The sequence below is a fragment of the Castor canadensis genome, chromosome 9 (genome assembly GCF_047511655.1).
Source record: "Castor canadensis chromosome 9, mCasCan1.hap1v2, whole genome shotgun sequence".
NCBI lineage: Eukaryota > Metazoa > Chordata > Mammalia > Rodentia > Castoridae > Castor > Castor canadensis.
The window spans coordinates 78195894-78223046 of record NC_133394.1 but is presented as its reverse complement, the minus strand read 5'-3'; the positions used below and the strand labels follow the sequence as shown (position 1 = coordinate 78223046).

Here is a 27153-nt window from a genome sequence, read left to right as displayed (position 1 = left end):
AGACAGGGTCTCACTGTGAAGTCCAGGCTGTGTTGTTTAGTTGTTACAAATGTATAGTGTAAACTTGGGGAAGGAGACTGTTTGAAAAGACAGTTGCAATAGGGACAATGCTCTGACTGTAAGGTCTGTAACCTCCTAAGTCAGGCAGGCAGAAGAGCTTCTCCTTTGTAGGAATGCATGAGGCTGGAAGGAACTGGGGTATGGGGAAGTGTGAGGAGCAGTTGAGTTTTTTCTTTGCTGTAAGTAGATTCCTGGGAGGGTCTGTTAAGGAGAATTTGCTCTACTACCTCAGTGGCAAGAGAAAATTGAGAGGCATGTGGGGAGAAAGCCTAACTAAAGTTCAGCACAAGAAGATAGTTCAGATTAGTTAGTGGGGGCAAAGAGTTCAGCTACTCAATTCTGGCACAAAGAAGGGCAGTTTGGAAGACCTGGGTCACAAGAGACACAGGGCCATCAGCACATCTTGTCTAGGTCATGTGAAGAAGGATGGTTTTGTGTAGTAAGGTATGGGTATTTCTTACCTTACAGGTATACCTGGAGCTCAGGTAAAGTTCAGCTATCACTATTAATACTACTGGTGAATATTCACTTGTTTTCAATTTGGGGTCCATTATGATTAAAGGTATTATGAATATTATTATACTTGTACTTTGCTGCACATAAGCATTTGTTTCTGTTAGGGATATACCCCAGGGTAAAATTTTTGTATCCTAGGGTATATAACTTCAGAGGATATGGGCAATTATCCAAATGTATTCCCATCATCCATGGAGGGAGTCCCCTTTGCTCTACATACTCATCAAAACTCAATGTTACTGGCAGACATTTTAATGTTAGCCATTTGGTATGAGTGTAATACTAGCTCACTTGGTTTTAATTTGTATTTTCTCAATGATTAATGTCGATCACCAGTGTTTGCCCACTTAAAATATTAATTTTCTTTTTGTTATGTAGGAGTTTTCTCATGCATGCCAGAGAAGATATTTTGTCAAATATATGTCCAGTTATGTGTTGCTTGATGACAGGGATATGTCCTGAGAAATGCATTGTTAACAGATTCCTTCTTGTGAGAACACACAGTGTACTTACACAAACCCAGATGGCACAGCCTACTGCACCTTAGGCATAGCCTGTTGCTCTTAGGGTACAAATCTGTAACCTCCCACACCTGTGCCCTTCCCAGTCTCTTAGTAACCAAAATTCCACTCTGTTCTATAAGATAGGCTTTGTACTTTCCACAAATGAGATACTTTGATGCTTGTCTTTCTGTGCCTATCTTTTTTCACTTAACATAGTAACCTCCATCCACTTCTATCCAAGTTGCCGCATACAGCAGGATTTCATTCTTTTTATGGGTAAATAATACTCCATTGTGTATGCACATGTGATTTTCTTTATCCATTCATCCATTGATGGATACCTTGGTTGATACCATATATTGTATACTGTGAGTAGTGCTGCAGTAAATACAGGAGTGCATGTGTGTCTTTCACACAATGATTTTACTTCTTTTGGATATATCCTGGGGTTTTGGATCATAGGGTAGATCTGTTTTTATGTTTAAGGAATCTCCATACTGTCTGTGTTAAATTACATTCCCACAGTATATGAGCTTACCTTTTGCAACATCCCCTTGAATATTTGTTATTTTTTGCCTTTTGATAATATCCATTGAAGAACTTACTTAATGAAATCTGATTTGATTTCGTTTATTGTTAATGCTTTTGTATCTTGCTTAAGAATTGTCTTCCTCTACTGAAAGGTTGTGAAGATAAATCTGCTTGTTTTATTTCCTAGAAGCTTTGTTACTGTTTCACATTGGAATCCATTTCAGTTTATTTTTTTTACATATCATGTGGTATAGTATCATAACTTGTTTTTATAATATCCAATTAATATGGCACATTTATTTAAGAGTCCATCCCTATACTATATACTATACTATAGTATATAGTAGTATACCTATATACTACTATATCCCTATACTGAGTTACAGTTGTGCTTTTATTGAAATCAGGTACTTGGCTTTTCTTTTCTGGTTCACCTTGTGCATGTAAGGCAATCGGTCATTACTGTGGATGAATGCCTGGTAAGGTGTGTTGTAGTTTCATTTTGCTCTTCTTTAACATTATCTTGGCCATTCTAGGTCCTTTGTGTTTTAGAATTAGCTTTTCCATTTTCACACACACAGACACAGAATGTTGGGATTTTTACTCACATAATATGGACTCAATTTGTTTTCAATTTGTATTCCAACATTAAATTAAAAGGTAAATAAAAACCACACATGTAAAAAAAGGCAAAGCAAACATAAACATACGACATTTTTCTTAACATAAGAGTAACCAAACTTTCCATAAACATGGTAAAACCTAGGATAATGGTTATTTGAACCATGTCAAATAGAAAACAGAGCACTTCCACTGTAGAATAGGAACGTGGAACCTTTGATTCCCACCCGTGTCCAAATATGAGTCAGTGCGTGAGTTTAAGAGGACAGATGGTTTTGTATTTTGTTTTTTTGCTGGTAGTTTTCTAGGGCCTCCACAAAAGACTGGCCATAGCAGGCACTCCCCAAACCTTTGTCCAATATCTGGTTGAATCCACTTGGCAGTATTCAGAATGTGTAGTTTTACTTAACCATGAGTTTTGGGAGTAACAAATAGTTTCCTCTGTGGAAATTTTACATTCAAGGAACATTTCTTCCATTGTGTTAACAATCCTTGCTATATGTGATAAATGGTGTTAATCATGTTTGCAGTCATAGAAAGCAGTACTGAATATAGTCAGTCCTCTGTGTTCTTGGGTTCTGCAGTGATAGGTTCTTCAACTATGGAAGGAAACTATTCAGAAAAAAAAGTGTTTGTATGGAAGATGTGTAGCCTTTTCTCCTGTCATTATTCTCTAAACAGCAGAGGACTGTTTCCTGCATGGCATTTGTGTTGTATTGGGTATTATAAGTAATCTACAGATGATATGGGGCATTGTGAAGGCTCATGGTTTTACAGAAGGCGCTTGAGCATCTGAGGATGTTGGTATCCACAGGGTCCTGGAGCCTTTCCCCACACACACCAAGGGATACCCTTACTGTTTGCTAATACCTGTAAAACATATATTTCAAAGACTGTACGTTGACTTAGTTATCTTTGGAGTTCTGAATTGTTTAAAAATAAAATCAGCATATTTCAGTTTTTTACGTTTTAGGTGCTTATTTAAGAGCTCTTGACTTGGAACAGATGCACACGAAATGTGTTCTCAAATTATTGGCTTTTTAGGAGGAAACTAAGTCTATGTAACTCAGACTCCCAGTAGCAGGCAGCCTTCCAGCTTCTATGGCCATTGTATTCTGCTCCTTATCTTGGAGAAATCTCCATCCTCCTAGGGAAGGCTCACACTAACGAGATTTACATATCCTTGCCTCCTGATTTTGGAAGGACATGAAATTGGGGTTAACTTTTGCAAGTTTTGCCCCCAACTTGATCTCTATAAATATCTTCCGGTTTTTCCATTATAGACCAAGGAAAAGAAAGATGTCAGCACATTTCTTAACTCAACATCCATTGATAGTTGTTACTCTATATTTTTGAGTATAAAATGTCAAACTTTACATGGGGGGTGTATTAGAAAGTAGATTTATTTTAATTTTCATAGGTGATGTAGTTAAGAACTATATTCAGTGATATTTCATCCTGGTAGGGTTTACTATTTATCTTTTTGTGTGCCAGATTCTCCTCAGAAGAAAGCCAGGCATTTAAATTTTGTTTCAGAGTATTAACTATGTAAATAGTTCAAACAATAATAAGCCAATTGTTTTAGTGAAATGAAAGCAAGCTCATTTTTGACTGATTTTTTTCCTGCACTAATTTGAGCAATAACTCAATTAAAAGGTCACAGTGTACATTGTTTTGAGGGAGAATTGTCCACTAGGAATTTTTAAAATTTTTATTAGTGTAAGAATACTTAGCAGGGAACCTACTCTCAGCAAATTTTAAATGTACAACACAGTATTGTTAAATATAAGGTTGAGCAGCAGACCTGAAGAACTTACTTATCTTACATAAATTTCATGCCTCATATAAGTGAAATTTTATACCTCTTCAACAGCAATTCCCCATTTACCCTCCTCCCAGCTTGTACAATTACCTTTTTACTCTCTGCTTGCATGAGTTTGACTATTTAATTACTTCATATAATTGGAATCATATAGTATTTGTCCTTCTGTGATTAACTTATTTCTCTTAAGATAATGTCCTCAAGGTTAACTCACCTTGCCACATATGGTGGGAATTTCTTTTTTAAGGTTAAATAATATTCCACTATGTGTATGCCACATTTTATTTTTTGAGGAAGCTCCCTGCTGTTTTCTGTAGTGTTTTCTGCAACATTTTCCACTCATATCAACAGTGTACTAGGGTCCTAATTCCTCCACATTCTTGGAAACAGTTGTCTTTTGAAAAACTGTTTTTAATAACAGCCACTGTAATAGCTAGAAGGTGATACCCATATCCCTGCCTGGTGACATTGACCATCTTTTAATAGATGTGTTTTCCTCCATATGTCTTCTTTTGAGAAATGACTGTTCAAATCTTTAACTCATTTATTAAACAGGTTATTAACTAGTTGCGATTGAGTTGTAGGAGTTCCTTATATTTTTTGGACATTAATCTCTCAGCAGGCATAAGATTTGCAGTTATTTTCTTCCATCCATACATTGTCTTTCACTGCAGTGTTTCCTTTACCGTGCAGAAACTGTTTCGTTTGATCTAGTCCCACTTGATTACTTTGCCTTTTGTTGCCTATACTTTTGATTTTAGATCTCTGAAGTCATCACCAAGATCATTAAGATCACCAAGATCAATGCCATGAAAACTTTCAGCTGTTTCCTTGCAAGAGATTTATAGTCCTAGTGCGTAATTTAAGCCTTCAGTGCATTTTGAGTTGACTTCTATATATGGTGTATGATAAATATGCAGTTTTTCCCAGTACCACTTATTAAAGAGTATTCTTTCCCCATTGTATACTCTTGGCCCACTCTGTGAATATCAGATGCCATACATGCTGGATTGATTCCTGGATGCAGTATTCTGTTCCTTTGGTCTACATGTATGTCTTTATGCCAGTGCCATATTGTTTTAACTACTGTATCTTTGTAATATGTTTTAAAATCAAGAAATGTAATGCCACCAGCTTCTTTCCTTCTTAAAATTGTGTTGGCTGTTTGGGTCTGTGATTTTGTTTGTTTGTTCACATGATTGGATTGAGGAGCACCTAGGATATTAGTAAAGTGGGGTGTATCTGTCAGTGTTTTCAGAGTGGATGAACTCAGAGGGGTACACTTACTCTGAATGTATGTGGCACCATCCCATAGGATTGGGGCCCAGATGGAATAAAAGTGGAAAATGGAGGAATCCTATGAGCACACTCTCTGCTTCCTAGCTGCCATGCTGTGAACTGCTGTGCCTATGCTTTGCCACACCCTCCCCATCATGATGGACTGAAACCTCTCACATTATGAACCAAAATAAATCTTTCCTTCCTTATACTGTTTCTCTCATGTGTTTCTCACAGCAGAACAAAAAAGTGGCTAACATAGGGTCTTTTGTGATTCCATGTGAGTTCTAGAATTTTTTGTCCTATTGCTGTATTAATTGCCGTTGAGATGTTGTTAGGGATTTCATTGAAACTGGATTTGGGTAGTATGAGTAGTAAAGATACTTTGACAATATTAAGTCTTCCTGTCTACAAATGTGCAATGACTTTTATTTCCATTCATATCTTTGATTTCTTTTATCGTTCTTTGCAGTACTGAGGATTGAACTCAGGGTGTCATGCTTGCTAGGCAAGTGCTGTGTTACTTGAGCCACACCTGTGGCCCGTTTTTGCTTTCAGTTTAGTTTTTGTTTTCTGTATACAGTCTCAAATTTTTGCCTGAGGCTGGCCTCAAACTGCTATCTTCCCACTTATGGCTTCCCATGTAGCTTGGACCAGGGGCATGCTGGCTTGTTAGTTGAGATAGGGTCTCATTAACTCTTTATCTGGGTTAGCCTCAATCTGTGATGGTCCTGATCTCTGCCTTCCAAGTACCTGGTTGATAGCTTTCATCAGTATCTTATAGTTTTTAGTGCATAAGACTTTCATCACATTACGTAATGTTACTCCTAAATATTTTATTCTTTTTGATGCTATTGTAAATGGGATTACTTTCCAAATTTTCATTTTTGACAGATCATAATTGGTATGTGGTAAAGTGACTGGTTTTGTGTGTTGATATTGTACCTTGAAATTTTACTGAATTTATCATTCTAACTGTGTGTGTGTGTATGTGTGTGTGTATGTGTGTGTGTGTGAGAGAGAGAGAGAGAGAGAGAGAGAGAGAGATATTGAGGGAGAGAGAGAGGGATCTTCATAGAAGCTGTTAGATAAGATCTTGTGATCTGAGGACATTTACTTTCCAATTTGGATTCTTTTTTTCTTGTCTAATTACTCTTGCTAGGCCTTTAGTTCTATGTATGTAGTGACAGTGTCTTGTTCTTAATTTTAGGGTAATAGCTTTCAGTCTTTTAGCTGTTGTGTGTGATATTAGCTATGGACTTTTCAAAAATGGCCTTTATTCCTAGTTTGTTGAGCTTTTTTTTCTAATCACAAAAGAATGATACCTCTTATGCACCCATATGATTTATTTCCATCTTTCTGTTGTTGTGGGTAGTGTGTAACATTAATTCATTTGTTGAACTGTCATTGCATCCTGGGTAAATCCAATTTGGTCATGGTGTATGATCCTTGTATTACTAGTATTTTGTTAGTTTTTTGCTTCTGTGTTCCTGAGGGATATTGGTCTGTAGGTTTTTTTGTTTTTTTGTTTGTTTGTTTTGTGCTGTCTTTGACATCTTTAGCCCCATGGTGATGTCCTCATGAAGATTTTGGAAGTATTCTTTCCCTCACTTTTCAATATCTTGGAAGACAGTGAGAAGGATTGGCTTTAATATGTCTTTAAATGTTTGGTACAATTTGCCAGTGAAACCGTCTCTTAGCCTGGATTTTCTTTGTTGGGAAGTTTGATTCCTGAATCAGTCTCCTTAGTAGATAGAGGTCAGTGCAGATTTTCTATTTCTTCATGATTCAGTCTTAGTATGTTGTGCATATGTAGAATTTTACCATTTCTTCTGTGATAATCCAGTTTGCTGGCATATAGACATTTATGGTAGTCTCTTAAAATACTTTGCACTACTTTGACATCAGTTGTAATATCTCTTATTTCACTTCTGGTTTTATTTTTGAGTCTTCTTTTTTCCTTTGTTATTTTACCTAAAGGAAACTGTTTAATTTTTTTTCTGTTTTTCTATTTTTTATTTCATGTTTTCTGCTCAAGTCTTGATTTCCTATTTGTGCTAACTTCATGCTTATTTTCTTCTTCGAGGTAAATTTTTACTATATACTTGAGAGCTCTTTCATGTGGCAATTTGCATCTATAAACTTCATTTTAGTAGGGCTTTTTTTGCATCTAATGTATATCTGTGAATATTGTGTTTCTGTGTCAAGATTTTCTAATTTTAATTTTGATTTTTTTTCTTTGACACATCAGTTGTTCAAAACTGTGTTGTTTAATCTTCATATATTTGTGAATTTTCCATTTTTCCTTTAGCTATTACTAATTTCTACTTTCGTTCCATGGAACGAAAAGATGGAAAAGATGCTTGGTCAGACATCAGTGTTCAGTTATTAAAACTCTTTTGGACCTGAAGTGATCTGCTTGTAGAATGCTGTGTGTACTTGAAAAGAACGTGTATTCTGCCGCTCTTGGAAAAGCTGTTGTATAACCATTACGTACATTTGGTCTGTAGAGTACCTCAAGTCCCCTGTTTCTTTGTTGACTTTCATTCTGGTTGTTTTATCAATTATTAAATGTAGATTTTGAACTTCCTACTGTTTTTTGTATTGCTACCTATGACTCTCTTCATTTCTACCAAAGTTTATATATATGTAGTATATATTATGTATCATCTATGTATTTTTCTTCTATGTTGGGCATGTATGTACTTAATACGGTTATATTTTTCTTGTGGATTGGCCCTTTTATCATTATATAATGTCCTTCTTTGTCTCTTGTGACAGTTTTTGACTTAAATTCTATTTTGTCTGCTATACATATGGCTACCTCTGCTGTAGTTTGGTTACCATTTACATAGAATAACTTTTTCTGTCTCACCACTTTCAACCTATATGTATCCTTAGATCTAAAATAGTCCTCTTATAAAGTCAGTATGGTTCAGTCTTATTTTTTGTTAAATCCATTCAGCCTCTATCTTTTGATTTTGGAATTTAACATATGTTTATAAATTTAAAGTAATTATCCATGGGTAAGATTTACCACTGTCTCTTTGTTAATTATATTGTCTTAGATTTTTTGTCTCTCTTTTCCTCTAGTTGTCTTCGTGGGTGTGTGTGTGTGTGTGTTCATATTTGATTGTTTTCCCTTCTGTGTAACTTCTAAAGGTACTTTCTTTGTGGTTTTCATAGGACTTACAAAAATATTTTCTTATTATAACAATCTTTCTTAAGCCAATAGAAGCTTTATTTTAATAAAAGCATAGCATAGTTTACTTTTTTACACCTTACTTTATTGTTATCTAGTAACATGTTCTATATTTAAAGTAAATAGTTGTTTTAACTTTTAAGTTTTATGTTAAAATCTAAACAACTTGCCTACCACTATTATAGTAAAAGAGTATTATGTGTTAACCTACACATTTGCTTTTACCAAGACATTTTACACTGCATTATACTATTGTGTGGATGTTTGGTGACCTTTCATTTCAATTTGAAAAACTCTCTAGTATTTCATATCTAATGGTGATGAATTCCCTCAATTTCTGTTTGTCTGCAAAAGTCTGTATCTCCTGCTTTTGATGGACAGTTTTACCAGCTATAATATTCCTTGTTGTCAGTTTTTTTTTCTTTTCAATAATTTAATCTATTTTCCCACCACTGTTCTCCTTGCAGGGTTTCTGCTGAAAATCTAACTGGTCTTACAGATGTTCACTTCTCTGTGACAGGCTGTTTTTATTTTACTGCTTTCACAATTCTCCCTTTGTCTTGACTTTTGACAGTTTGATTATGATGTGTGTGGTGTTAATTTTAGGTTTCAGTGTGACTGGATTAAGGAATACCTAGAGGGCTGATAAAGCTTGATGTTTGGGTGTCTGAGGAAGTTGGGATGTGAGACAGTGGACTTGAAAGGGAAAGTTCTGCTCTCAGTGTGGGCAGGCACCATTCAGTCTGCTGTGGCCCTCATGGAACGAAAAGCAGGGAAAATATTTGCATTCTCTCTCTCTCCCTCTCCTGGAGCTATGACATCCTACCTCTCCTGTCCTTGGAAAGCAGAACTTCAGGCTCTCAGGACTTTAGGTTCTGGGACAAGCCCCAGCAGCCCTTGGTTCTCAGGCCGTCAACCTTGGAGTTACACCATCAGCTTTCCTGGTTCTGAGACATGGCTTGAACTGAGCCATGCTCCTGGCATTCCAGGTTCTCCTGCTTTCAGACGCCTGTCTTTGAAATTTTAAATCTCCAAAATCACGTGAGATAATCCCTGTAGTAAGTCCTCACATGTCTGTATCTCTCATATGTCCATATCTGTCGCTACATATGTATATTCTATTCATTCTGTCTCTCTGGAGAATCCTGACTATTGTAACATGTCTCTGTGTGTCTTTCTTTGAGATTCTTTTTCTTTTTTTGGTAACTGTTTGGGCTTCCTGGAGCTAGATGTCCAATTCTCTGTCAAATTGTTGAAGAATTTTAGCTATTACTTCTCAGAATAAGGCTTTTGTTCTTTATTCTCTGCTTTCAATTCCCATAATGCATAATTTGGTAGAAAAAAAGTGTTTTACTTACTTTGTATTTTCCATTTTATAGGCCACTTGTGACATCAGATGTTTGTATGTGGGGAGGAATATGTGGAGGGCTGTTCTTCAGACATCAACCAACTAATTCTCCAGCAGACATCAGTTGCCTATCATGATTTAATTTTGACACTATCTTTCTCAAATCCCAGTTTCAGGCTCTGTCTAAAAGACTATCCCTAACTTTAGATGCTAATCTCAAGTCCAAGGTTGTGACCTGTATTTCTGATCTACCAATTGTAACTTGGGGTTGCCATGGTGCCCTTTTTGGATTTGATTAATTTCGTTGAGCAGCTCAGAATGCTCAAGGAAACTTTAATTACATTTACCTGTTTCTTACGAAGAAATATTGCAGAAAATATAAAGAAGAGCTAAATGTAAGAGATACATAGTGCAAGGTATGTGGGATGGACCCAAGATGCACCACACTCCAGAATCTCCATGTTCAGCTAAATGGCAGCTGTCCAAACTTACTCATACTCATTTTGGGTTTTACAGTCTTCAGTACACAGTCATGATTGATTAAGTCGTTTGCCATTGAAGATCTTCAATTGAACTTTCAGCTTTTCTTCCCTCTCCGTAGATTGGAGAATGGTGCTGAAATCTCAACCCTGTAGCAACCAGCTCACTTTATGAGGGTATCTAGGGGACACCATCATCTAGTCCTCCCATTGGCACACAAAAGGCATTCATCAGTTCAGAGATTCCAAGGATTTTAGGAACTCTGTGATAGGAAATGAGAGAGAAAAACAAGTAGATACATTTTTTTATTTAGTATAAATCACAATATCACAATGTCTCATAACTTCCTTAAACTTTATTTACTATTTTTCATTTTATTCTCTCAACTGGATAAATGTAAATGAATGTCCCTTGAGTTCGTTGATTCGTCTGTTTGTTCTAATGTGTTATTAAATCTTTACTGAATTTTCAGTTCAGTTAATGGGATTATTCAGTTCCAGGGTTTCTGTTTGTTTCATTTGAAAGGTTTTTTTTATGTGTATTGAAATTCACACTTTGTGCATTTTTCTCCTGAGCTTGCTGAGCATTTTTATGATGTTTATTTTCAATTCTCTGCTAGATAGTTCATGTTTCCATTTTACTAGAGTTGGTTTCTGGAGTTTTATCTGTTCCCTTTCATGGATCAAGTTGCCTGTTTTTTAATTTTATTATTTGAGTTTGTGTTGCTATTTATGTAACAGAAAATAACCTCCTGTGTGCATGGTTCAACCCCCTGCAGGAGAAGACCTTTACGAATCAACCTGGCCAGAATTTTGAGGATTTTTCAAACCACTAGTGAAAATCACTCTTTTTTTCTTAGTGTCCCCAAGTGTCTAAAGCATATCATGTCCTGTCTGCCCTCTAAGGCAAGTGGGTCAGAAGCCAATCCCTCAGATAGCTCCTAGAAAAGTAAGAATGCTGCATCTGTGATATAACTTTTTCCTTCTTCCAGGAGAATTTGGGGGCTAATATTGTTTTACTTGTAGGAGTGGAGTGTCCTGGACACTTACTAAACCCTACTTTGTTCTCTGTGACCTTTGGGGTTTTAGGCAGTTCTGGGCCCTGTCAGTGCTGTGCTACAGATGAGATAAAATCCAGTCCCTTGGGTAACAACTGAAAAGAAAAATTTGGAATGTTAAAATGTGTGGTCCTACTGTTTCCCTCCTGTGGGCAAAGCTGGCAGTTGGGGTGTATCGCTTGCTTGCTCTGCACTGCTATTGCAGGTGCTTGCATGACAGTTCAAACTGATGCTGGTTGCCTCCAGGACACTAGCATATGCTGAACCTCCTCAGTTTTCTAAGACAAAAGAGATAAAAGCCAGTCCCTCAAGTAGCACCTGGAAAAGCTGGGACACTAGATATGTGGTACCAAAATTTAGCATTTTGGTGGTTGCTTAATTAATAAAGTGTTTTTGTTGTTCTTTAAGGAAGAACAAAATTAGTCCAATTTCTGCTGCCATAGCAGTATACCTAAGGCTGGATACTTTATAATAAAAAAGATTATTTAGCTCATAGTTAGAGGCTGAAAGTCCAGGATTTATTGGGTGGTCTTACCCATTCAACCTGTGATAAGGGCCCCTGTGGCTGCATAACACTGGTATCATGGTGGGAGCATGGGCATGGGGGAAAGATCACATGGTGAAGTGGGAAGCTAGAGACTGAGAAGGGACCAGCCTCATTCTTTTTAATAAGGCCATTGGTAATCCCTTCACAGAGCTGTGACCCCCTGCCCTAATTATCTTCCATTAGACCCTGTCTCTTAAAGTTCCTTCACCTCTCACATTGCCACACTGGGGACCAAGCTTCCAGCACAGAAACCCTTGGAGAACATATTTAAGACTTATCCCAAACATAGCACTTGGTATTTAATTTATGTTGTAGATTGAGTTTTCTTAGACACTAACAATAAGATGAAGATTTGCTTGAAGAAAGGGATTGTTTTGGGGAACAACAACTCAAGGGTAATGAAAGCAGGCTTGAGTACAAGGACAGTGCAGTTGTAACTATTCATTGGTCCATGACACTAGAAGCTCTGAAGCTAAGATGGCCTTTCACAGTTGTCTCAGTTAGCAGAAAAGGACCCTGCCACCTTGACATCTTCACTTTGAAGTCATTGAATGTGGATTGCCTTGAAGACAAAACACCTTACTTCCGCTGAAAGTATTCCAGAAACTCTGAACCTTGAGCAACTAACATTTCTAGGAGCGCCTCACTTCTGAAGGACTATGTTCATGGTAGAATAACTCAGTGGCCACTTCAGGTAGAATCAGATGGTCGAGTGAATGGGTCATAAAGATCACCTAATTTAAACCTTTGATTAAAAGGTGTTATACCTTTTTGATCTAACCTTTTCTCTAGTACCTGTTCCCCTTTTCCTATTGGCCTCAGTTGCTTTAAGGTATCTGCTTTAGTTTCTCTGCGTTAAGGGCAACAAATGCTAGCTAGTTTTTTAGGTGTCTTACCTATCTTCACCCCTTACTTGTGTGCTCTCGCTTTTATCATGTGCTCAAAGTCCAATCCCCTTGTTGTGTTTGCCCTTGATCTAATGTCCACATATGAGGGAGAACACGCACAGGAAATCAATATGAGTCAATGCCCTGTATAGCTATCCTTATCTCAACCAGCAAAAACCCTTGTTCCTTCCTATTATTGCTTATACTCTCTCTACAACAAAATTAGAAATAAGGGCAAAATAGTTTCTGCTGGATATTGGGGGGGGAGAGGGAGGGGGCGGAGTGGGTGGTAAGGGAGGGGGTGGGGGTAGGGGGGAGAAATGAACCAAGCCTTGTATGCACATATGAATAATAAAAGAAAAATGAAAAAAAAATAAATAAATAAAATAAAAAAAAATAAAATAAAATAAAAGGTGTTATACCAAAGCTCCTAGAGGGTAAGTGGTTTTCTCAGTATCCTACTGGAAGTTACAGTGTTTCTGGACTCAATCGCAAGTCTCTTGATTGTTTGGGAGGTATTTTTCACTATACCCACGCTTTATTCAACTTGAATGTGTGAAGTGTGTGTGTTCTCTCTCCATGCGTGATTTATCTTATAAGATAAAGATGATATATTTATGCCATATGTGGAGAATTGAGAAAAGTAAATACTATCGTAATTTGTGGCAGAGTTAGAACTATATTACTATCAATTCTTATTTACTGGACCAGGATAATAGGGAAACTACTTGTATAATAAATATTCTATTTGAAGTTTAAATGCAGTTCCTTATGAGGTTTGTATTTCATTTCTTAACTAGTTAAGAGTTTAATAATATAAAACATTTTATATTATTTGAGAAACATACCATATTTCTAACATGGTATTCAGAAAATGGACAGTCTTATATTTGATATGAAATTAAAGTGACCAAGGGTAACCTTCAATAAAATTTGGAAAATTACTGGGGGGATTCGAAATCATCCAACATCTTTCCACATTTCTAGTTTATGAGAAATACTTTTCTTTGAGCCATGGATGATGCAATGGCATAATTGAAGATTGAAATGATTTGGAAGTGTTTCCACAGGCTACAATAGTTCCTTCAGCTCAGGTGGAGTATAAATAAGATGGATATTGTGGAACAGTGTTCTTACTTATGATTCTTGGCTGATAAGAACCTGATCGACTTTGCAACCCACATACATCCACCTATAATCACATTCTTTTCCAATAAATTTAGACTAAACTAATCATATAAAAGATACCATTCACCATTTGCATTCATAAACCTTCTGTTCACAGTTTAATCTGTGAAAACAGAATTGAAGAAGTTGTCAGAAGAAGTGTGACATCATGGAACAGGTAAGAAAATACAAAACAAATAAAAATATTCTAAAGCAACCGTACAATTATCTGTATTCATAAATAACTACTGATTTAGTCAGTCATCGAGTATATTTGTCTTTGAGTGTTTGTCTCTCTGATTATCTCTTCCTAACTGCCTATCTCCGGTTGTTCTCCATAGGTGGAAGTGTCAATGCTGAACTTTTAATATGCTAATTTTTACAGACCCATGACTTCTTTTTCCTTAAGCCTGGAAAAGTCATCTTTGAGAAATCATTTGCTTACAGTTAAGGTGCTGGAATTTGGAATAGCTTACTTTGATTAGCTCTCCTGAGCCTTTCAGCTCTCTTTTATTCCCCTTTTTAAAATGAACATTTTATTTTAAGTGAAGTTAGCCAGGCTCAGAAGGCTAAAACCCACTTGTTTTTTCTTATATGTAGAATATAGACCGAACACAAATATGGCAACATTAGGAAAAACTGGTCACACTAGGGGGAGGTCACATATGAGAGGGGTAGGGTAGAAGAAGAAAACTAAGAAGATGAATATGGTTGATGCACTCTCTATACAAGAATGAATATAGAAATCTTAAACCTGCCGAAACCATCGTAAGAAAGGGACTAACATAGAATGAAGAAAAATATAGGAGATGAACCAACTGGGGTTATAATACATATATACAAGGAAGTATCACAAGGAAATTCCCTGTGTAGCTACCTTTATTACAAATAAGAATGTCACTTTTTTCTTTTACAAAATTAGAGAATAGAAAGGTGGAACAGGTCCTGCCCTGGGGGGAGAGGGGATTGGTAGCAGTAGGAGGAGGGAGGTGGTGGGGAAAGGGGCTAAGAGGGTAAATATGGGCAAAAAAATGTGTACACATGTATGTAAATACAAAAATGATATGTGTTGAAAGTATTCCAGGAATGGGAGGAGGGAGGATAAAGGAGAGTGGTGGAGGGGTAAATTCAAGTATGATAATTTTATACATTGTAAGAACTTTTGTTAAAGACTCAATGTACCCCCACCCAGCACAACAATAAATAAATAAATAAATAAAACAGTTTTAGATTTATAAAAAAAAACTATCAAGGTAGTCCACAATGTTCACCCATGCCCTGTACCTAATTTCCAAATTGTTATTTTTCATAATATGACATTGTTTACACCTGAAGAAACATTGACTGTTGTTGCTAACTAAAGTCCATACTTTATATTTAGCTATCCTTAGTTTTTAAACTTATGTCCTTTTATTCTGTCTCAGGATCCTGTTAAGATTCTGTCACATTTAATCATCATTGTCTCCGTAGACTCCTCTTGGCTCTGACAGTTTCTCAAACCTTCCTTGTTGTTGATGACCTTGACAGTGTTGAGTACTGATTGGGTATTCCTTTGACATGTTCCATCATTATGTGTTGTGGCTTTTTTACTTCATCAATTTCTGTCACTGTAAGGTACCTACCCCCATCTTAAAAATCTTCTTCCCTCTCTCTGTAGGAAGATAGCAGCTTCTTAAAAATAATGACCAATAAAACCACTGTTGCCAGTATTTACAATTGAATTGTTTTCTTTGAGAATTCCTTTCTGAGTCCTTTCAGTGTAACATTTAGAAAGAAAAACATACATCGTCTAACATATTACCCAAGAAGGATCCTTTGTGTTTCTTTTATTTTCTTTTGTCTGTGGAGGAAAATTAGCATTAATCAAAGCTTCCCACGGAGTCAGAATTCCTCTCTGTAGAAGGATGAATGATTGCATTTGTTTTATGAAGGAAGTTTCTTATGTTGTGCCCCACAGGTCTAGAACACTTAGAACTGCAAACTTTTTGTAAAGGTTTCTGGAAAGTGCATAGTTTTCTACAGATTCTTTGGCAGAAGGGAGGGTGGGGGTGTGCGTGTGTCTGCAATTTAACAGAGTTATAAAACATTATAAAAAAGATAACTACAACCTACACATTTTGTATACCTCGTTGTTTATGTCTTGGCCTTATATTTGCTTTAGGCCATGTCCAGAGCAGCCTCAGTACCTGGTTATTCAACATTGCTTTCAGGTCTGAGAAACCCTTTCTTTGACCATTGTTGTTAAATTAACTCTGGAAAAATAAGACAGTTCCAATGAACTCAGAATTTTGGTTTGAAGGAGCTTAAGACAGTGTGCTCATACAAACCTGTTTTGAACAGCTCACTCTGGGCTGTGTAAAAATAAGAATATTCTACAATTAATGGAAAATTAAACTTAGGCACTTCTTCATTTTTCTTTCAGTGCTGGAAAACATTACATCATGTAGCTATATAGCATGACACATTCCTTACATAAATCTACATATTAGTAATGATATTGGTTCAAGTTAAGGCAAGTGAACAAAAGAGAACTGGTTGTAAACAGGCTTTTGATATAAAACATTTTCTCTAGTCATTTGATCACTTTGCCTAATTTGAGTAAGTTATTTTCTTAAATTAATATATTTCCAAGAAATAAATCCTGCATTGTAATATTTTGGAATTGATAGATTTGTTAAAATAAATAGTGTAGTCACATGGATGTAAGAAACATTGGACTGAGAGTTCAGAACCTGATGACTTTAACACTAAAGTATTGAACCACGCCTTAAGTGTGTATTCTCCTTAAAATCAGTTAACTCTTCACATTCTTGCTTATTTTACATAAATGTTACTAAATTTCCAAGTTGTTATATATATATATGTATATGTATATTATGGACATAGGCAAATACGCTACATGCAACTTGTTTTAGCTCTTTGGGAGAAATTGGATGTATCCATCTAATCCCTATAAATAAATGTATTTTCATCAGAAAAGATTATTTTCATATGTTTTTAGTATTGATAAGCTAAAATACATGATTTCTATTTTTTTAGTTGGGGAAAAATCCTGAATTCATGGATGTGAATATAAACTACATGAGATTTCATTAAAATTCTAAATGTCTCTGAATTTCTCATATAAAGAAAAGTGAACTGTTAAATGAATATTCATGTCAGGTCATGAAATGTGTTTTAACACAAATAGGAATAGAATAAAAAGAGCTACTTGATGTTTCATATATTTCCTGTTTTTTTGTTTGCTTGCTGTTTAATTTTCAAAGGATTTTTTAATTTGACATTAAGTTTTTTGTTAAGAAACAAGAATTTGTTTTTAACTGAGAAGAAATAAAACATTTGGAGATGGCTTGAAGAGTGACACTGATAAGTTGTGGAATAGGCCAGTTCTTTTTTATTTTATTTATTTTTATTGTGCTGGGTGGGGTACATGGTGACATTTACAAAAGTTCTTACAGTGTATCAAATACATCATACTTGAATTCACCCCCTCCATCATTCTCCTTCATCCCCCTCCCCCCATTCCTGAATAGTATCAACAAGTATCGTTTTTGTATTTACATACATGTGTGCATAGTTTTTGCACCATATTCACCCTCCTATCTCCTTTCCCTGCCATTTTCCCTTCCACTGGTACCAATCCACCCTGGGCAGGACCTGTTCTGTCCTCCTGTTCTCTGATTTTGTAGAAGTAAAAAGAAAAGAAGACACTTTTGCTTCTTTGAGATAAAGGTAGCTACCAGGAGTTTCCTTATGATATTTCCATGTATATATGTATTATAAGCCAATTGGTTCATCTCCTCTATTTTTCTTCATTCTACCTTAGTCTCTTTAAGAATTCTATATTCATCCATGTATAGGTAGAATATCAACCACATTCATCTTCTTAGTTTCCTTCTTCTACCCTACCCTCCTCGTATATGACCTCCACTTTGTGTGACCAGTTTTTCCTAATATTGCTGTATTTGTGTTAGGTCTGCATTCCACATATGAGAAAAAAACGTGGCTTTTGGTAGAATTGGCCAATTCTTATTTTCAGCACTGATTTTTGAAAATGACTATTAAGAGTAATAGAACCTAAGGTGCCATATATGAACCCTAAAGCAATCATGTATGGATGGTGTTAAATTAAAACTTATGAGACCATTGCTGTGAACCAGGCTCCCTTATTGAGCAGGCTCAAAGTGGAGCCCTTCACACTTAATGTCATACTACCAGATTGAACCTAAGGTATATTTTTCCTTCCAAGATGTCAGAATTAGAGAAGTAGTTACTTTGTAAATAGACTAGGTTCAATTGGCATAATAATAAAGTTCCATTTATACAAAAAAAGTAACCTGAAGTAACCTCATGTTAGCCAGCTATTTTTCTATTGCTCTGTCTCCCCATCCTTGCCTTATAAGGAAAGGAACTTTGAAATGACACATTTTGGGTTTTTTTTATTATTATTATTGTTTTTCCATCTATAAACCAACCTCTTCTGCTGGATTCATTGGCACATTTATTCTGTTTTATGGAATAAAGCTTTGCTTCATTTTTATAATTGAAAATAAAGACATTAAAACTTTTAATTTTATCCTTTGATGATGGTAATAAGAAGATAGACAATGTTTCATTCTATTAAGGCAGGGCTTACTGTAGAATGCATATTTAGCTGGGAGTTGGAATATTCCTTCCTCCCTTCCTTCCTTCCTTCCTTCCTTCCTTCCTTCCTTCCTTCCTTCTTTCCTTCCTTCCTTCCTTCCTTTTTCCTTCTTCCTTCTTCCCTCCCTCCCTCCCTCCCTCCCTCCTGCTCTCTCTCTTTTCCTCCCACCTTTTTTTGTAGTGTTGGAGAATTCAGGGTCTCATGCATGGTAAGGAAGAGCTCTTATGAGTGAGTAGAGCAAGGCCTCTGCCCAGGTGTTCTTGTGGATTCTACCATACTAGATAAACCCCTTGATGTTTCTGTGTCTTAGTTTCCTCATATATCATGTACTCTGTTGCCTCATTTGTTTATCTCTTGCTCACTCTTCTACCAACCTGTTTTGTTTCCTTTTCTCCACTGAAAACCAGTTTCATGTGTGGTTAATATCTCTTCAATTTAGTATATGTTTATCAAATGAAAGGCTGCAGTAGATATGTGGTTGACTCAACACTGTCAATTCTGTACCTGAATATTGATCTGAGCCAATTATAATTGTTTCTTCCTCCATGCCAGTGATTGATTGGCAGTCATCAATGCTCAGAATCTCTTGAGGGGATAAATGTCCTCTCTCCTAAGAGGGACTAATGAAGGCCCGTTCTCCTTTGTCTAGAAAAGATTACGGAAACTGCTACCCCTACTGCAGCACAGACAACATGATTCTGAAATCTACATACAAAAGTTGCATATGGAAGGTGCTTGAACCAATGTGCATTTGGGACTAAATAAATAGTACAGACAGCTACAAAAATATAGAAGCCCTCAATAACCATACCATACGCATTTTGTCTAGTTGGTATGCTTCACATAGATATGGAAACAAGTTACAAACTAATTTTCAAATGATAAATCTATTAATTGTGTCTATTGGAATATATATGGTGGCATGATTGATATAAAATTTTAGAAAAGATATGTTTTAAGGAAATCTTAGGGACAGACTGTGTTTAGATTAGTACAGTGAGAAAGGGAGGGCTTACAATATTCAAAGAAGGGGCACTAATTCTGTACCAGAGAATGGAGGAATAGCAAAATTTGCTACTGGAATCTAAGCTTACAGGTGGAAGAAAAAAATTTAGGCCTGAAAATTCTCAACAACAAAAATTAATGTTGATTACCTTTATGTTGTCTTTTCATTGCTAAGAAGAAATGTAAGGGAATTTACACCAAGGGACACAATAATAACATTCCTTAATTGATCCAATACAAGTATATTTCATAATCAATTCTGTTTTCCACCCTTGAATGAGAAAACTTGTAGATAGGTGTGAACACTAATTTGCATCCTAATATCCAATTTTACCACATACCCTCATCTCTATAGAGTGTCCCAGCTTTTGATAAGGAATAACAGTTGGCTCTAAGGAAGTTATAATTTCACCTGTAATGAAACAGAAAATCTCATTCCTAGTGTTAAGTCCCTAAAGCTGTAATATTGGAACTGAGATGACCACAAGAAGCAATTTTAAAAAACCTGTATCCCTTGCACTTTGGCTGGTTTAACTAATTGTTTTTCACCTTTTGCTTTAACATTTTATCTGAATAATTTCTTTGTCTGCATCAATTCAGTCTTTCTATATCTTCATAAACTTTCTCTGTCATATTTTACCTATAGTGGTTGCCTTTTATTTTTCATTTCTTGGTGGTGCTGGTGTTTGAACTCAGGGCCTGGTACATGTCAGGCAGGCACTATCCCACTGGAGCCATGCCCCAGCCTTCTTTCAGTATTGTTATTTTTTGGATGGGGACTTGTGCTTTCCCCAGGGCCAGCTTTGGACCTCAGTCCTCCTCCCTATGTCTCTCATGTGACTGGAATTACGGACTTGTACCACAATACCTAGCTTGGATTGAGATGGGGGAATCTTCAACTTTTTGCCTAGACTGGGTTACACCTCAGTCCTCCTAATCTCTTCTTGAGTCGCTGGGATTATGGGATATAGTGGTTCCTTTTGTGAGAAGACTGCATGATAGGTAATTAACTCAGAACATGATTGGCTAGTAGGGAGGAGTTTTGATTTCAATACAAATCAAAGTTTGTTTCACATAAATTAATATAATTTATGATATGAGGACTTACTACTAAGGTAGTAAGTCCAATTCATGATAGGCAATGCTACATGTTTTAGTCTTCCTTGTGATTGTCATGAAGTTTTTTGTTGTGTTTTGTTATTAGGGAAAATGATTATGTAAAAAATGTTGTGGGTAGCAAAACAAAATAAATCCCCCAAAATAAAGCTTTTTCCCTTGGCTTCCAAGGAAGTGCCTTAAAAAAATTACTCACAATTTAGTCCTGACTCATTATTATTCAAAGTTAATTAAAATAAAATGTGACAGGTTTCCCTCTTCCTAATAAAGAGATGATGACAAATGTAGAAAAATAGTGAGGTAGTTATTTCTGATAACTCCATAGAGTATTTTACTTGCTTCATTGATCTGAGGATACAGAAGCTACTTTTACCCAATTTCTCCTGGGTACCAAAATTTAACTCAGTAGGGAAGTATTCACTGTGTTTCTTGGGGAGTATCATTACAAATATCAGTATGATTATTTTATGAATGCTTAAGACTATCTGGCCAGGTTATCTTATAGTACATGCATACTTCTTTGCTTAGGTTGAAAAATAATGATATACTTTGTTTAAAAAGTGTTCTTTTGCTGTTTTGTTTCACTAGGTATACCCCTTTGTGCCTACCTAGACTTTGCTCACAAGTTTTTTTTAAGACAAGTAAGATAATGTGCAAATAGAAGGTAATTTACATAGAGTAGTGTTTTATGCATTTAGTCAAATTAAAGTACTAAAATACTTTTGTTTATATTTTTATACAAATATCTCTTGGGCTTCTGACTTCATTTGCTACTCTTCAGTTACTTCTACTTGAAAAACTATTTAATAGTTGTGGATTTGTCTAAAAAAAAAATAGTCTTTTCTCCAGATAAAATTATCCATTTCTATTGCCTGCTATTTCTTAATAAAGTTTTTTTAAATTCTTTCTCTTATAGTCAACAGTCAGCAGAGGACCTTGCAAGAGTACCTGCCAACTCCACTAGCAATATCTTGAACAGGCTGTTAGTCAGTTATGATCCCAGGATAAGACCAAATTTTAAAGGTTTGTTGCCCTACCCCCCAAAAAACCTCTTCATTCTTATAGTTTAAAAGTTAATTTTATCTGTTTAAAATATTATTTGTGATACTCAAAATTATACAATTTCAAATTGACATGTTAACTCTCCTGCAATGTATCTAGGTTCAGAGCAATTTAATGTCAAAATATTCATTAATGAGCAAAATATTAACTCTAATAATTTTATACAGCTACCAGTACAGAAAGAAAATACAAAATAGTATATGCTGTGAATTTGTAGCCTAAGCTCTGTAATAGGTTTTCTAAGTCTTCTGTATTTTTAATCTTAGTGATTTAAAGTTTAGACTCTGGATACAAACGTGGCTTTCATTCATAGACACAAAAGTTATAATTTGTAGAATAACCATTTACTCATTTAGGAAAAAAGAGCAGTTCTGGTATGTATTTAAATTCTCTTACTTATTAGCATTTCACATCAATAAAACATTCCTTCTATGCCTTTGCTGAAAGAAGACGGCCATATGGTTTTTAAAAGCATGTTAACTTTATGAATAAAAGTGACTGCATGTTCTACAATAGAGATTGTTTTTATTTCAACAAAATATTACCATGTTTTCCATCTTTCAAGAGCAAGAACTATACTTAAAATAAGTAATCCATAGACTGTATCTTTATAGAGATGATTTAAAAAAAATCCTCTTGATAGTTAGGAAAGGCTATGTGAAGAAAAATTCCCTTGGAAAAGTGTAATTCTTATCACTGGTTAAGGATATGTATTAGTAAATAATCAGATTAATAGTGTGTTTTGATTTTTTTTTTCTCCTTTGCAGAGAAAAGGTCTGCAGCTGTGTCTAGTCAACTGCAGTTATACAAGGACATTATAAAAAAAAAAAAAAGGGGTTTCTGGTCATTACCACAGCTACTCAGTTACTTTCCATAGCAGCCGTGGTCTGGGTTGTCACATGTCTACCTTGCATTGATGTGCCACCTGTTTCTCATCAGTCAGTGGTTATGGGGCTAAAAGGCTAAATTCACATTTTCCTTTTGATAACCCAACCAGCAGCTAGAATGAGTTGGAAAAAAAAACCCAACACATTTGTAACTTTATATCTTAGTTCTCACTCCATGAACTTTCAAATTATTTTCAAACAGGTCAGGCAGAAATCTTTATAATGACTCCATTACATGTCTGATTAAGTTTGTATTTTCATGAATTAAAAATAGTAACTACAAGTCATATTTATTGAATACTATTATACCAATAAATTTAAGAATTTTAAATGGTTAGAAAAATGCAAAATAAAGTCTATTTTAAATGATTGTTTAAAGAATAGTTTACACCATCTAGTGTATATTTACTAGGCCAATTAAACATTTTTGAAAGTAAATGTATTTTCCAGAGTTCCTACAATTTAAAAGGGAAAAATTTCTGAATAATGAATATTATAAAATACAACTCAACTCACTTTTGATTTGTGTTGTGATCCCTACTTAGAAAAATACATTAATAGCAATTATGAACATGTTATACTAAGGCCAAAGATTTTAGGTCTTATTGTGGATTGAAAAAATATATAACAAAGGTTAAGAAGATTCTGATCATGTTTTTTACATATACTAAATATATCCTTATTTTTTATTGATAGGCATTCCTGTTGATGTAGTAGTCAACATTTTTATTAACAGTTTTGGATCTATTCAAGAGACAACAATGGTAAGTTGACCATTAATTTATGGTTTTTTGGTGGTCCTGGGGTTTGAAACTCAGGGCCTTATGCTTGCTGGGCAGGTAATTTACCACTTGAGACACTGCCGGCCCTATTTTTTTGTGTTGGGTATTTTGGAGAGAGGGTCTCACAAACTATTTGCTCAGGTTGGCTTCGAACTCCTGATCTCTGCTTCCTAGGTGGAATTTAGTATTTTTAATTGTGAAAATTTCAGCTGGAGGATGGTATAAGTAACATCGAAACTGAAAAATAAGGAGTGATCTTAAGGAAAATGCATGCTCTCTCCTGGTATAAAATATCCAAATTCCTAGGTTTGAACCAACAATTTTGGTATACCTATATTTTTGCAGTTTCATTTGGCATTGAAATTTACAGTCTGAAAAATTCACATATTCCCTTTGAAAAATTGGTTAGACACCACCTGGGAAAAGGATTTATGAATCAAAACTCTTGAGCAGCAGTTTTTTTCCTAATATGCTTATATGGATGTGTCCTCAAAAATGTTGTAACTACACAGGAGATGGCATTAGAAGCATTGAGTTTCAAGGCAAACCCAAGCAAAAGTTAGCTAGACCCTATTTCAAAATAGAATTTAGTAGTTCAGACCTATAATCCAGCTAGGCAGGAGGTAAAGGTAGGGAAAGGTCTGAGGCTGGCCCAGCCAAAAAGTGTGAGATCTGATCTGAAAAATAAACTAAAGCAAAAAGGGCTGGGATTTGTGTCTCAAGTGATAGAGTGCTTGCCTAGCAAGCATAAGGCCTGGAGTTCAAACCCCAGTGGGGAAAAAAAAAATGTTGGCAGCCCTGTTTGGGACCCCCTCTTGCCCAGCAAGAGCTCTGGCTCTCTTTCTCTTAAATAAAGTTCTTATCTTTGCACTCAAAAAAATGTGTTAAGTACTTGCAGTTTCTTTTCTAGTTTCCAGAGGAGAATCTTTGTTTTTTCTATTATACTAATTTTGTAATGTGTGGACAGGGAATTGGAAAAAGCCAAAAGGAAAATCAATTTTCCTAATTGAAAAGATTGTATAACAAGGAGAAGAAACAGATGAAGAGTGGGAAGGAGTAACAGACAGCCTGGGCCTTGAAGAAAATAGGGACCTCTATAAAGTACCATCAGTAGATTTCCTGAATATGTGATAAAGTTACCCCCCGCCATAAACACACACTTAATTAAAAGACATTCAGTAAAGTCAACATGCCATTCGTGGTTTTAGAATATTAGATTTGTTCCCTTTTTGACAAAGCACATTCTTCAGGTGGGAGAAGGAAGACCTATGGGCAGTTAATGCAATGTTGAATTTTGTTTTTTGTAATTTTTGAGAATCTTTTTTTTTATTGAGTAATAATACAAGGTTTGGATTATAAGCCTAATAAGAATGGTTAGAATACTGTGTAATCTTCCCAAGAATATCTCAGACTAGAGAAAGAATGATTGAAAATAATTATCCCTAGTTGCTGCAGTGTGTTGCAAAAGCAGTTGTATGCTGCATTTAATTTATGATAACCTATCTTTCTATGTAATCATAGAAAAATAGAAATGTTGTTTTTGAATTTTTTTTTGTAAAACAACATATTGAAACTCCTGAGTAATTGATATTTTTAAGTAGTATGTAGATACATTTAGAGAATTATTTGAAGGAAGAATATGGGGTCAAGTACAAATTTCACATCCAGTGACTTTTTAGTTTGTTTAACTGGCATAGAAATTTGTAATAAGTCACTAGAATTCTTCTTTGAAATAAGACAGCTGCCATGTATCCATTCATAAGTCATGTGCTTAGTCTGTCTAAGCACTTGCCTTTGCAAAAGGAAGTGATACAATTTTCTGGAGTAAAATTGTAGGGGGAAATCACTCTGTATGCTTGGTCTCCACACTCCTTCCTATATTTTGGACATCTTGCATGACACCACTAAGACTCCCTGTAAAACACCACTATCAGGGTGCTGTATGCCCTTGGAGACATCCCCACTCTTTGCATTGTTTGCCTCTTAAGCAGAGCCAAGAGAGTTTTGGGCAGCTAATACAAGGTTTTTGATTTTCTCATTCAAATTTATTCGCATGCATCATTGCTCAATAGGTAGCATGAATGTATATGTTCGTTAATAAATACTGAATGTGTTCCAAATATCAAATACCTGAACTTCTTTTGATTTCATCATTGGTTACTTAACTATATTGATCCGAAAATACATGGTGGGATGCTATACTAGAGAAGAATGTTTTAGGATTATAAAAAAACATTCATTGTTTCTAACATTATCTCTTCTCCTGCAGACACAAAGCAGTAGCTGTTGCCCCTATTATTTATTCCCATCGCCATCAATTGTGTATCTTCTGTCAGAGATATTTATGGCTCTTACTCAGTTTGACCTCTTTTAAATTCAGGTCTTTCAACTTTATAAATTGTTTCTTAAATCTGATTATTTTGACACTGTACTTAAACTGTTTTTGCATATATTCTTTTTATTCTCTAATGGATTACAAGCCTCTTAAAGTTGGGAATAATATATCCATTTTCATTTTCCTCAGTTTTTTTGGCATTACTAGGATTTGAACTTAGGGCCTTATGCTTTATCACTTGAGCCATGCCTCCATCATTTTTATCATTTTCCTAAGATGCAAAATACAATAGACTCTCAATAGTGAATAATGAACACATAAATAACTAATTCTTATATTAGCTAATGTTGAATGAGTAAATTCTTTGCTTAGTTGCAGGAAAGTATTAACAGAACAAACCAACTCTGGATTAATGTTGAACATTTATTTGATTAAATTACAGATTAAATAATGCCGTTATTGTAGAGTACTAATTTTGGAAATTTTGGAGGCATTTATCCAGTAGTGCAAAATATTTATATGCTCTGCCTTCCTTCCTTCCTTTCTTTTCTTTTTTTGGCAGTACTGGGGTTTGAACTCAGGGCCTAAGCACTTGCTAGACAGGTGCTCTACCATTTGAGTCACTCCACAAACACACATGCTGTTTCTTTTGATCAGATGATCTGTACACAAACCAGTCTATTTTTCATATTGGGTTGGGCTGACAGAGCCTAAATGTTCAAAATCAGAACCACTCTCATCACATAGACTTAAATGTTCTTTCTCATAATTAGTTTTTTTTCTTTCAGCAATATTTGTGTCATATATCTCTATAAAGTTATATAGACGTGTTTTGCGGATGTCATATTTTATAGATTTGATTTGCTCAATTTTGTTACTGAATAGGAAAGGCACAAGTTACAGAAATGTAGATAACATTAAAATGTGTTCTAAGAAAAAATAGATTTAGACAAAATTTGTTCTTCATTACTTATTACAGCATTGGTCAGAAGTGATAGTGTTGCCTCTGGGAAGCTTATTCATATGTGGTAGGCATAGGCAGGTGTTGTGAAGTTATTGTCAGAGGAAACTCATCACAAGCAAACAAACAAATAAAACAAATACAAAGAAGCTCCCCTAAGAAGAATTTAGGAAAGCACAGAGGTTGGTTTCCCTAAGCACAGCAATGTAATGGTGGAGTGTGTTAGCTGTCATCATACAGATTTGTGCTTGATCCCGTTATGTGCAACATCCCCAAGACAGGGAAGTGTCAGCCACATTTTGCTGGACATGCTAGCTATTCAGTGATGGTGAGTCTTTGCT

At 35.5% G+C, this 27153-nt stretch overlaps 1 protein-coding gene across 4 annotated transcripts in view; it reads left to right on the top strand.

Annotated features, from left to right (window-relative positions):
- The window catches only part of Glrb (glycine receptor beta), an 84594-nt gene that overhangs the window by 19801 nt on the left and 37640 nt on the right, over window positions 1-27153 (top strand). For 2 of the 4 annotated variants that reach the window (XM_074041757.1, XM_074041758.1), the window contains exons 3-5: window positions 14138-14197; window positions 21702-21808; window positions 23431-23498. In XM_074041757.1, coding sequence (XP_073897858.1) covers window positions 14138-14197; window positions 21702-21808; window positions 23431-23498 — 235 coding nt within the window. Of the gene's footprint in view, window positions 1-14137; window positions 14198-21408; window positions 21450-21701; window positions 21809-23430; window positions 23499-27153 lie in introns of those variants that run through there. The other 2 variants (XM_074041759.1, XM_020187123.2) reach the window with 2 other exon arrangements.